The sequence below is a fragment of the Pelophylax lessonae genome (assembly GCF_965119305.1).
Source record: "Pelophylax lessonae genome assembly, chromosome: 1".
Lineage (NCBI taxonomy): Eukaryota > Metazoa > Chordata > Amphibia > Anura > Ranidae > Pelophylax > Pelophylax lessonae.
The window spans coordinates 283685176-283697480 of NC_138768.1; the positions used below are offsets into that span (position 1 = coordinate 283685176).

A 12305-nucleotide genomic window follows, 5' to 3' on the forward strand; every position below is an offset into this window, starting at 1 on the left:
CATGCACGTGGGGTAACACCTCGCCCAAAGGCTACTCCTACTCGGAGATGAGCCACTTGTTTATAGTGAATGTGTGGAGCTCCTCCTTAAGATGTTTTGTATGTGATGCATTCAGATAGACATCCAGAGTAGTTCCCCACTCCCCCAGTCCACCATATAACTTTTACCTCACTCCCAGAATAGAATCCTGCCAAGCACATAGCGGGGCCCCTATGCATGCTCACCAACTCCCTCCCTCCTATACCCAACAATCAGGCCTTAGATCTTTGAAATTCTAGTCTGCTCCCAGTGAATGGAGGAGATGGATAGCTAGGAAGGGAGTCAGAGCACCGACCCCCTGCTACCAGAGAACCTGTAACCTAACCAGGTACCACGCCAAAAGACTGGTTACAGTAGCTGTTCTTCCTTGTGGTTACCCATGGCTACTGTCTCCTCTTCCTCACCTTGCCTTTTGTACCAGTGTTACACATACCCCATAGTGCTTTTACAGATCCAGGTTCTTTTGGAATATGCCAAGACCCAACAGTACCCCTTTAATAACTCCAGACCAGGCTCAGAGCAATATAATCAACTTTACTGAAAGCTCAGTAGAACATGTATATTATGCAATAACACCCTTATCCTAAGTACACCTAGTTGTGGCTCACCCAGGTTACCTGAACAGGTGAAGAAAAATTGGGAATAGTCCATTCTTGGAAAGGCTCAAACAAAGAAGTCCCTGTCCTTAGGGTGTCCCAACGGATCAGCACCGTAAGCTGGATCACAGTTTCAAGAAAGCCTTTGCAAGTATCCTGTCTTAGCTTAAGTCCCAAGCCGCCAGGATCTGGACCTCTTCCCTTTTATAAAAAACTGGAGGGACTGTGGACCCCAGAAAAAACCTGTGAACACACACAGGGAAGGCGGTGAACATCAACCCCTTCCTCATACCTGGGCAGCCAAACTAACTAAACATCCAGTTGGCCACCTGCCTAAATGCCTAATATAGTTAGTGTTGTTCTGTTGCCCACTGCTTGGGGGATTGATTGAAAATCTACTCTGCAAAGAGAAAATTGACTTAGCTTAGTGAAAGAGGTAAAGTGCTAACTTCCATCATCCAATCATGTGCAAGCAATAGTTGTGTTTTTTTTTTTAATTCCCCTAGTATATGACTAGGTATTCTTTGCAAAGTGAACATGCTCTACCCCTTTGGTTAATCACTCTGAGTGTCTTTTTTTCTTCAGCAACATGATTCTTCCAGAGAATAGTATTTATTGGATCCCAAAAAAGACGACAAAGTCCAACAGCGTATTTGTGAAATTATATAACAATCAAAAGCCTCCAGAGCACCCAGTTTTCCTGTCATACGTTAACAAGCATATAGGCATTCCACCCATCCAGCATATACAGTATGTCCAAATTATAATAGGCACTGAGGTGTTTCTCATGCATGTATATTATAATTTAGACTTTCCTTCCTATAACTCTTTAGCAATCAAATATTTTACTTGATATACAGTTTCTTTCCCCATTTACTAAAGGTAGCTGATTGGTTGATCATACAATTTTTAACTTAACGTGAAATGACCCTACTAAAGGCCATTAGTGTTTACAGCCCTTGGTACATATGACAGAGTTTCCCATTTGACCAATTAACACTCTTCTACAGTAACACAGTTTTAGTTTGCCTTTTGAATAGAATTAGCATAGGAAGTCTGGCAACTCTACTGATCTTAATGAATTGCCTTTTAACGTGAATCAAGAAAGTATGTACAACGTATGTATATATACTGTAAATATATATATATATATATACAGTATATATATATATATATATATATATATATATATATATATATATATTTTTTTTTTTTACAAATGCACATACCTACATACTCGTGCAGAAAAAACACCAGAGTAGCATGTATTGCACATGGACTGTTCTTCTGGATGGCTATATTTCAGCTTTAACTACAGAATAGTGCCACCTATAGGGGAAATACCAAAACTGAAAAAAATAATGATCTTTGTCCCTAACAAAAGCTGGTGGTGATGCATTCAAGACCCCAAAGCATTAAACCTACATGATCCTGGCATCCATAATTTTCTAAACCAACTGTGAAACATCTGAAACCTATTTTGTCATGATACTTTAAGGTGGTCATAGTATAATGATAATAGCTTTACATTTATTAAAGTTTTATAGATAATGTATGTTCTTCAGTAAACTTGCATAAAACATGTAATTCACTATATGTTTGTTTGTGTTCTTTTTTTTAGAAGTTGCCAAAGTATGACAAGCCTGTTTAGTAACACTATGTCTCCGGTAAAAGACAACACCTCCTCTTTACCCCGAAAACAAAGCTGTCTCAACAAGCCACCTCTGCGCGCCCTGTATGATCTGCTGCTGGCACCAATGGAAGGGGTAAGGCTATTATATTGATCCATGTGCCAGTTTTTGCTTGGGGTAGGTGAATACCTATCATTGAAATCTTAATCTCTCATTTTCCAATTGTTTTTCATCCTTTAAAGGCATATTTCAGCTTTCGAAGATAAATAATAAATGCATCCTCATTAATAAAAGAAAAAAAAAGTACATTTAATCAGTGTTTTGCACTGGAACACTGGAAGTGCCAAGAGTGCATTGCGAGTGCGATACAAAGTCTCCTGCAGACTATTCCTCAGGCCCCAGGTCCTTAGGCATTGGGCAAAGGTATTGGGCTGGAGTATATAAACAATGGCTTGCAAGTGCGGTGATGTCAGCTGACTTGCCCTCCACTGAAATGTATGAGTCTGTCTGCAACAGTGGCAACTAAGACTTGTAGTCTTTCCATTTACAGAACCTGTAAATTAATATATGAATGGATGACATGGCAATGTGAGTGGAGCTGTGCTAAATTCAAATAAACAAAGGGTGCTTCATGGAGAAGAACCAGGGTAATTGGGGCGGGGTGGGGTTAATGTTTGGGACCATGTTTCATGTTACATCCAAATATGGGTGTAACATTAAACATGACCAGAAAGGTGATTTTTTATTTAACCGCTTGCCGACTGTATACTGTATATATATACTGTGGCAAGGCGGCTCTCCTGTGCACGATCACGTACCTAGTAAGTGATCCTGCACTTCTGGGTCTGGGGTGCACATGTGCATCGCCAACGATCTGCTCCCGCTTTGGTTGGACACAGCTGGAGCCAATCAGCGAGTCGAAGTCCGATGGGACACGCCAATCGTTCAGGACAGAAGCAGAACAGCGGCCTGCCTATATAAACAAAGCAGACTACCATTCTATCAGTAGGGAAGGTAGTGATTCTGTGTTTCTGCAAAGCAGGAACATGGATTAATGCTTTCCCCTAGTACAAGCACCTCCCACACAGTAACCAAGCACATTTTAGGCACACATTTAACCCTTGGATCGCCCCTGATGTTAACCCCTTCCCAGCCGGTGTCATTAGCACAGTGACAGTGCATATTTTTAGCACTGATCACTGTATTAGTGAAACTGGTCCCCAAAAAGTGTCAACAGTGTCACTTAGTGTCCGATTTGACTGCCGCAATATCGCAGTTCCGCTATAAGTCGCTGATTGCAGCCATTGCTAGTTAAAAAAAAAAAATAATAATAATTTCATAAAAATATCCCTTCATTTGTAGATGCTATAACTTTTGCGCAAACCAATCAATATACGCTTATTGGGGTTTTTTTTACCAAAAATATGTAGCAGAATACCTATTGGCCTAAACGTATAAAGAAATGTAATTTCTTTACATTTTTTTATTGGATATGTTTTATAACAGAAAGTAAAAAGTATTGTTTTTTCTTTTTTTCAAAATTGTCGAAGTTTTTTTGTTTGTAGCGCATAAAATAATAAGCGCAGAGGTGATCAAATACCACCAAAAGAAATCTCTATTTGTGGGAAAAAAGAACATACATTTTATTTGGGTACAGCATCGCACGACCGCGCAATTGTCAGTTAAATTAATACAGTGCCCTGTCACAACAAAAAATGGCCTGGTCATTAAGGGGGATAAACCTTCCGCAGCTGAAGTGGTTAAAAAGCTACTCTGCCAGTCTTAAAAAAAAAAAGAACCTGCAGTATTCTCCATTAAAGCCTCACTTGTGGCCCTTGTTTCCTACCTCTCATTCTCAGTGCCATTGTCCACATCTGAAACAAGAAGAAGGTAGAAGACAAAGGCTACCAGAGATGGATCTTCTCTTGCAGGGTTCGCCAAGTTAGATTTTTTTTGAGACGACAGAGTCTCTTTAACCACTTTATGACTGCCCACCGAAGATTTACTGTGGCAGTTAGCCACTCCTGGGAAAACCAACGTAGCTCTACGTCGCTCGCTCTCAGGAGGCTAGGGGGCGAGCGCGTGCCGCCGGTGGCGCGCTCCCTCCCTGATCGTCAGTGCGGGTGTCAGGCAGCTCCGACTGCCACCTGACACTGGCGATCCCCCCCCCCCCGCTGACAGAGAAGGATGGACGGTTGATGTAAACACAGCCGTCCGTCCTTCTCCCTGCAATGATCACAGAGACCATGTGATCCTGCTATGTAGGATCGCATGTCTCTGTGATCATCTCACAAGCCCAACCCCCCCACAGTTAGAATCACTCCCAAAGGCTTACATTTAACCCCTTGATCACCGACAGTATTAACCCCTTCCCTGCCAATGGCATTATTACAGTAACAGTGCATATTTTTTAGCACTGATTACTGTAGTAATGTCACTGGTCCCCCCAAAATTGGCAAAAATGTCAGTTAGGGGTCTGATCTCTCTGCCGCAATGTTGCAGTCCCACAAAAAATCGCAGATCGCCGCCATTACTAGTAAAATAAATAAATAAATAAATAAAAATGACATAAATCTTTCCCCTAGTTTGTAGATGCGATAACTTTTGTGCACACCAATCAAAATACGCCTATTGTCATTTTTTTTTTTTTTACCAAAAATATGTAGCAGAATACAAATTGGCCCAAAAGGATGAAAAAAATAGATCTTTACATTTTTTTTAGGAATGTTATATAGCAGAATGTGAAAAATATTGTTTTTTTTTTTTTTTTTTTCAAAATTGTCGCTCTTTTTTTGTTTATAGCGCAAAAAATAAAAATCGCACAGATACCACCAAAAGAAAGCTCTATTTGTGGAAAAAAAGAACGTCAATTTTATTTGGGTACAGTGTCGCACTTGTGCAAATAAAAAAATACATACAGGAATCCCTTCTCTGAACACTATCAGCCTGATACATTAAGTATTCAGGCTGGTATCACTATAGGAAATGGGGAATGTGCAGTCTCCTCTACTATGGTGACAGTACCTCTATACTGGGATGAATGAAAGCCAATACAAGCCTTGGGCAGGCAACCTTCCTGGGTGCTTTGGATCTTGTTTGAAATTTGATTTGACACCACATATTTTTATTACAAGGTTACAAGGTTTTTATCGATTCAATAATTGTCAACTAACTAACTTAGTAATTCTGTAAGTGCAAAGTACAGTAACTTAGATTTTAATAAAATATTTATTTTATTAATTTGTAAGGCAAAGGATCATAAGAAATCACTGACTCAATCCAGGTCTCATCTCTGTTGAAAACATTTCCATCTGGGGTTACAAATAATAAGTAAGGGCTCCTGTGAGGATTTTTAAACTATGCTCACCTCTAGTATTGACAATGCAGTAATTAGTTGACTAGCAAGAAATGAAAATTTCTGGGAAATCAGTTCACTAAGGTTTCATCCCTCCTCTTCATTAAGACGTGCAAAGAAAACTATTGGCATCAACATTATTTTATTCTTAATTCCTAGTGCTTTCTCCTATAATGTAACATGACTAAGAAAACATAAGAAAGCAAAAATATAACCCTCTTGCAGTATCTACCAACAACAAGATATAGTATGTGAAATTCATTATCTTAATGCTGTATTTATTGACTTTCAGGCAACTTTGTTCAATGTATTATTTCATAGTGCTGTAGTAGAGGATACAACTCAGTTTCCACTTAATGAACTCTAGAGGGAGCCAGGCAACTAAGATATATCTCAGCAATATATAAAATTGGTTGATGAAGCTATTTTGAATTATGGAGGCAGCCCTTACATCTACAAACATTATTTAAAAAAGCATTAGCAAAGTTTTAAATATATATCTAAATACAGAAATGGGAGGCTGGCAATAATTGCACTTTCTTTGCTGTGAGGGATAGTGCTGTATTTGGTGTAGTCTTGAAAGAGGTACTAATGCTAAAACAGAATCACAAATGTAACATTTATTTATTACAGATACTTTTATAGCACTGTTAATTTATGCAGTGCTCTATATATATATATATATATATATAAATATATATATATATATATACTTTTATACTTATATAGCAGTGTTAATTTATGCAGTGCTATCTATTTATATATATATATATATATATATATACATACGTTATATTGTACATTCATATCCCATATCCCATTCATAGTTCCTACCCTCAAGTTGCTTACAATCTAAAATCCCTAACTCATATTTATAAACATGCACACATACTAGGGCCAATTTAGACAGAAGCCAATTAACCTGTCTTTGGAGTGTGGGAAGAAACCAGGGGAAACCCATCCAGGATCAAGGAAAGCATGCAAAGGCAGGTAGTGCCGTGGTTGGGATTTAAACCATCATTCCTAATGCTGCTAGGTTGAATGGCACTTTGCCACTGAGGACAAAGACCTTCTGAAATGTTACAAATTTTACAGATACAGCTTTACATCTTACATAGATTAAAAGAGGACAGAAGTCAACTGAGTTTAACCCCTAGAAAAAAATGAATAAGTTCATTCAAAACTTCCATAGTGTCTACAGAACCCTATACCCACAGTTGCTCCAGAGGCATCCTAAAAACCCATTAAAAGCATAATCGTATTTTCTCCAATATGGGATATAACCTTATAGAAAAAAAAAAATAAACTTAAAGTAAAAAAAAAACTTTTCACAAAGTTCACTGTATGGATTACCTATGTATTTATACATGGTAATATTTTCTCCTTAAACACCTTGTATATTGAATGAAGATAGGCTAATCTTTCTTATTAGCTGAGGTCCTTCATTCTGTTCAGTGTACTGTCCTTCTCTACACTATCCCACATTCTGTTTTGTGAACTGGTGCCAAAAACTGAACTGCATATTCCAGATGAGGTGTTACTAATGATTTGTACAGGGGCAAGATTGTGTTTCTGTCTCTGGATTCTACAGCATACCTCTTTCAATAAAAGCAAGCATGTTGCTTGCTTTAGAAACGACAGCTTGGCATTGCATGCTAATATTAATTCTATGATCTACAAAAACACCCATTGACTCTCCCAGCAGTTTTCTTGGAATCAGGCAGGTCTCTAGCCCCCTCAAATGCAGAACTTTACATTTACCAACCTTAAACTTTATTTGCCACCTAGTTGCGTAATCAAACAGTGCACTTATGTCTGCTTTTTGTTGGGGACATCCTGTAAGGATGTTATTCCACTGCATAGCTTGGTGTCACCTGCAAACACTGCAGTTATACTTTTAATATCAAACTCTATATCATTTATAATTAGGTTAAAAAGTAGGGGTCCCAACACTGAACCTTGGAGTACACCACTGATAACCTTAGACCATCCAGAGTATGAGTCATTAACCACTACTCTCTGAATTTTATGTTTTAGCCAGCTTTCTATCCATTTACAAACTGATTTTTTTTAAGTCTATAGACTTAAACTTGCACATTAGCCATGCTCAGTTTCTTAGCAGCGTTGCATTTACAAAAACTGTCCTTGTTTTTTTACCTATCACACTCCTCTCCTATACATGCTCGCCATCATGATTACCTCCATATTTCTCCCCACACTCCTCTTATACACATACTCTCCACTGTAATACTGTACTTACTACCCTACTTAACTCATTAATGCACATACTATCACCCCCTTCACAATCTATTCCTACACATACGGCCAGCCGTCATTCCCTCTGTACTCCTCTCCTACACATTTTACCTACTAAAACAGTTTTCTACACTATTTATTTCTTTTCTTGTTTCTTCCCTATTCTAAAACAGGCTGCATTCACACTTGAGCGTAGCGTTTTTTACCGCGATTTTACCACGATTTTACCGCGATTTTAACCGCGATTTTACCGCGATTTTTTCAGGCGGTTTTCATTGACATCTATCAAAAACGCTGGTAATCAGCCCAAAAAGAAGCTCATGTACTTTTTTCAGCTACAGGCGTTTTGCAAAACGCTCAGATGTGAACAGGGGCCATTTAAATGAATGGGGTTTTACTTGTTGGGCGTTTTGGAAGCGTTTCTTTTGAGCGTTTTTGGAGCTGAAAACGCCCAGGTGTGGCTCCATTCACACCTGGGCGTTTTCAGCTCCAAAAACGCTCAAAAGAAACGTTTCCAAAACGCCCAACAAGTAAAACCCCATTCATTTAAATGGCCCCTGTTCACATCTGAGAGTTTAAACGCCTGAAGCAAAACGCCCAACGCTAAAAAAAGTACATGAGCTTCTTTTTGGGCAGATTACAGGCATTTTCCATAGGTCTCTAGTTAATCTAAAAACGCCTGCACAAAAAACGCCTGTAAAACGCCTGCAAAAACGCCCATAAAAACACCTGAAAAAAACGCCTGAAAAAACGCCTGAAACAAAAACGCCCAGGTGTGAATGGAGCCTTACTGGTTGAGAATAATGTTATGTTCAATAGGTCACTATGAATTGAAGAAAATTGGGTTGATTTACCAAATGCATAGAGGCTGTTCAATTTGGTTTGTGTATGTGCAATTTGCACATAGTGAATTGTGTCGGGAATGGTCTGATGCTCCTCATTGGACCTAATTTACCACACATTGTTGCCTTACGCCTATATGCCTTATTTGATACTTCATCTCATATATGTTTATGTATTTCTATGTATATTATGATTTGCATCATATACCCTGTTTTTAATATGTACCAATAAACTTTTTTAGTTTTTACAATACTTCTTTATTTTTGCCCTATCCGGTACCTAAAAAATCCCACCAGCCCTCAATATCTTTCCTACTGTTCTTGTTTTCTCACTCCTATTTTCCTTTTCCCACCTTTTTGTCCTCTTCCCTTCTCTTTTTCCCCCCCTGCCTCTTCCTCCTCCTCTCTCCCCCCTTCCCCCTTCCTCCCCTCCTTTCGTCTTCCCTCCCCCCTCCTTTCCCCTCTTTTCTTCCTGTCCTTCTCTTCCTTTTTTCCTCCCCTCCTTGTCCCTCCCTTTCCCCCATCCCTTGTCCCCCTCCCTCCCCCCCTTTTCTTCCCTCCCCTTTCCCAGTCTTCCCTCCTCTTTTCCTTCCTGTCCTTTACTATTTGTTTGTTCACTTTTCTATTTCCATCCAGACCCATGCCCTCACACCTTGGGCTTGCGCCTTGGAGACTCTTTGGGAACATTTTCCACTATTCATAGTATACAATTTAGGGATGTGGTACCTTCTTTCCGATTTATTACAAACATAACCTTGATATATATATATATATATATATATATATATATATATATATATAATGTATTAACATTCGGTTACTTGTTGATTTTGGCAGCCTGCACAATCTTCCAGCCATTTTTTTTTGTTCAGAAGAACTGCCTTTATTTTGCTCAGAGTATATATTAATCCTGCTTGGTGACTTTAGTAGGTGACTGCATGCCTCTTATGTTTGACTCTGCAGCATTAATCGGCTGTAAAGGAATATATTTTATTCAATGTATGTTTTTGTCATCATGCCACTCCCCTATGAGCCCTCTACACTAGTCTCTGTTTTAGAGTCTATAGACCTCTAACAGAAGGTTTTCTTTATTATAGACCATTATACATTTCTGAAATATTTTGCTGTAGTTCGGCAAGCTGAATTGTGTTCAGCATTCTCCATGTGGTCTTGTTATCACTTTATCCTATGCCAGAATAGCCCTGTATCAGTGTATCCTTTCTCTGCATCTCAAAGCCTTGTTTGGAACTTTGAAGTAGTGAAATATTATTTGGATAGTTTAAATATGACTCAATCTGTTGCATACCACCCTTTGGCTATCCTCTTGTAGAATTATGATTCCCTGTGTGATTTCTGGCTTCTGGACAAGACTTTTCTATAAAAGTGCCAAAAAGAATTTTACATGTAATTTTTGCAGCGGGAGATAGAACATTGAGCTACATATGTTTAGAATCAAGGTAACAAACATTTATCCAAAATTTCTTGCACACTGTTTCAGCCTGTTTTCAATGAATCAGTGTCACATGTCTAGTTCACTAACATCTCATGTGTTAGGGCCAATATGAACGATATTCTGGGATATTTGGTGATAGATCTGTGAATGTCTACTACCTAATAAAACACATAACAACATATTTAAAAGGAATGGAGTAATGGAGTTGTCAGTGATTCACAGCAACCAATACAAATTATTATTTCGCTGATATCAGTGAACAAAAATCTATCTGGTCAGTATGGATTACTGTACTTTTCACATAATCTTGTCTTTCTGAATTGCTTTACTAAACGTTTTCAAAGTGCATAATAATGTTCTGATGGTTGGAAGTGGTGCTTAAAGCTGAATTTCAGTCATACAGCTAAATGAACAGATGAAGTACCTTGCTTAGCTGTGTCAGCCCCTGTCTCCTTAAAGTAAGTGGCATGCCAACAGGGGGTGGAGAGGTGTCCTGCCCCAGGTGCCACACATTGAGAGTGCTGCTTAGGGGTGGTCAGGCCGGCGCCCCTTATTCACTGGGGGTGTCTCGGCAGGCACTTGGCGTAAGTGTGACACTACCAGTGCTAGTTACATGTATTTCTGTCATTTCTGCCAAGGATGACAATCCTTGGGTCAATCGGTGCGTTTTTGCAGAGGAGGGTGTGGGGGGGCTGGCCACCTGGAGAGCAGAGGGAGGAGGATTTTTCAGGGTTCCAGGCTATTTTCCATTGTTTTTTTTTTTACCTAAAGTTTACAAATTTGCGCAATAAATGTTCTTGAAAACATGACAAATTTTTGTGGGTGTTTTTACATTTTAAAGTTGGGGAGCGTGCCAGATATAGGATCCGCCCCTGGTGCCAATTGCTCTAGGTACACCCCTTCTTTTAGGTCTCAGCTACTCCAACACTGAGAGCTACCTGCTTAAGACTCCATTCACACCAGCGCGACTTGGCAGGCGACTTGTCAGCCTGACAAGACACGCTCCCTCGCGGTCCATTGACTGGTACAGGACCCGTTCTAATAGGAGCGACACAAGTCGCTCTGACTTAGAAAAAGGGTCCTGTACTACTTCGGGGCGACCTCGGAGCGACTTGCATAGACTTCCATTATGTGAAGTCCTTGCAAGTTGCTCCGAAGTCGTGGTGCATGGGAATGCACAAGTCGCCCCCGAAGTAGTACAGAGTCGTGCCGCCCCAGTGTGAACCGAGTCTTAAAGTTACACTCAACAAAATCTTTACTCTACAAAAATAATCTATCCACATCCACCATTTAATGGCCCTGTTTCTTGCTGTGGTTTTTTGCCTCCGCCATGAGTTGCCGAACTGCTCCTTTCCCCCTAACTTCTGTTTGTTTGGAATGAGTGGTGCGCATGTTTTGTGGTCATGAGTACTGCTCTATGTACACTACAAATCCCAGAGTCCTGAGTCCATCTTGGGAGCGAGAAAGGATGGCTATGTTCCTACATATAGTGGGAAAATAGAGAACAAACACAGTGAACCTTCTAACAGGAGATCAGATCACAGCAGCAAAAAAAAAAAAAAAGGAATTTCGAGATTTAAAGGAGGATGAAAGCAACAGGTACTTTTCTTTAAAGTTAAAGAGAAACTAAAGTTTTAGAGTTAAAGCAGATCTAAACTCTCTCAATCAAAATTAACTATGCTAGCTGCTAGTATTAGTAAACCGAAAGGTTTATAAAACTTTTAGATAAGTTATATTATATACTTGTGTAAAGCTTTATTTTACATTTTTTCAGTTGCTTCCTGGTTTCTGGCCTAGGCCAAAATTATGTCATATATCCCAGGAGCCTTCAGGAAAGGGAGAGGGGGATTTCTCAGCTAAGCACACCTTTCTGCCTGCATGCCTGAGCTAGGGGCAACTGGGTTATAGGAGGTATATGCTACATAAATAAGCTGCCCTTTCTCAAGATGGTTGGGGGGATGGGTGTTTTTCAAAGTGATTTTTAGTGTTTTCAATTTGTGGTATGCAGATAATCTTTAGTTCTGCTTTAGGAATATACTAGTGTAACACCCTTGTCTTAAACAGGGCTACCAGTAAAGTAAAACAGGACCACCAGTTAGCTTTGCTGGGTTGTAGTTAACCTAGTTAATTTGC

At 39.4% G+C, this 12305-nt stretch overlaps 1 protein-coding gene across 3 annotated transcripts in view; it reads left to right on the forward strand.

Annotated features, from left to right (window-relative positions):
* Positions 1-12305, forward strand: part of TTC28 (tetratricopeptide repeat domain 28) — an 866848-nt gene that overhangs the window by 792691 nt on the left and 61852 nt on the right. For all 3 annotated transcript variants that reach the window (XM_082244143.1, XM_082244144.1, XM_082244145.1), the window contains one exon: positions 2257-2401. In XM_082244143.1, the coding sequence (XP_082100269.1) occupies positions 2257-2401 (145 nt within the window). The remainder of the gene's footprint in view (positions 1-2256; positions 2402-12305) is intronic.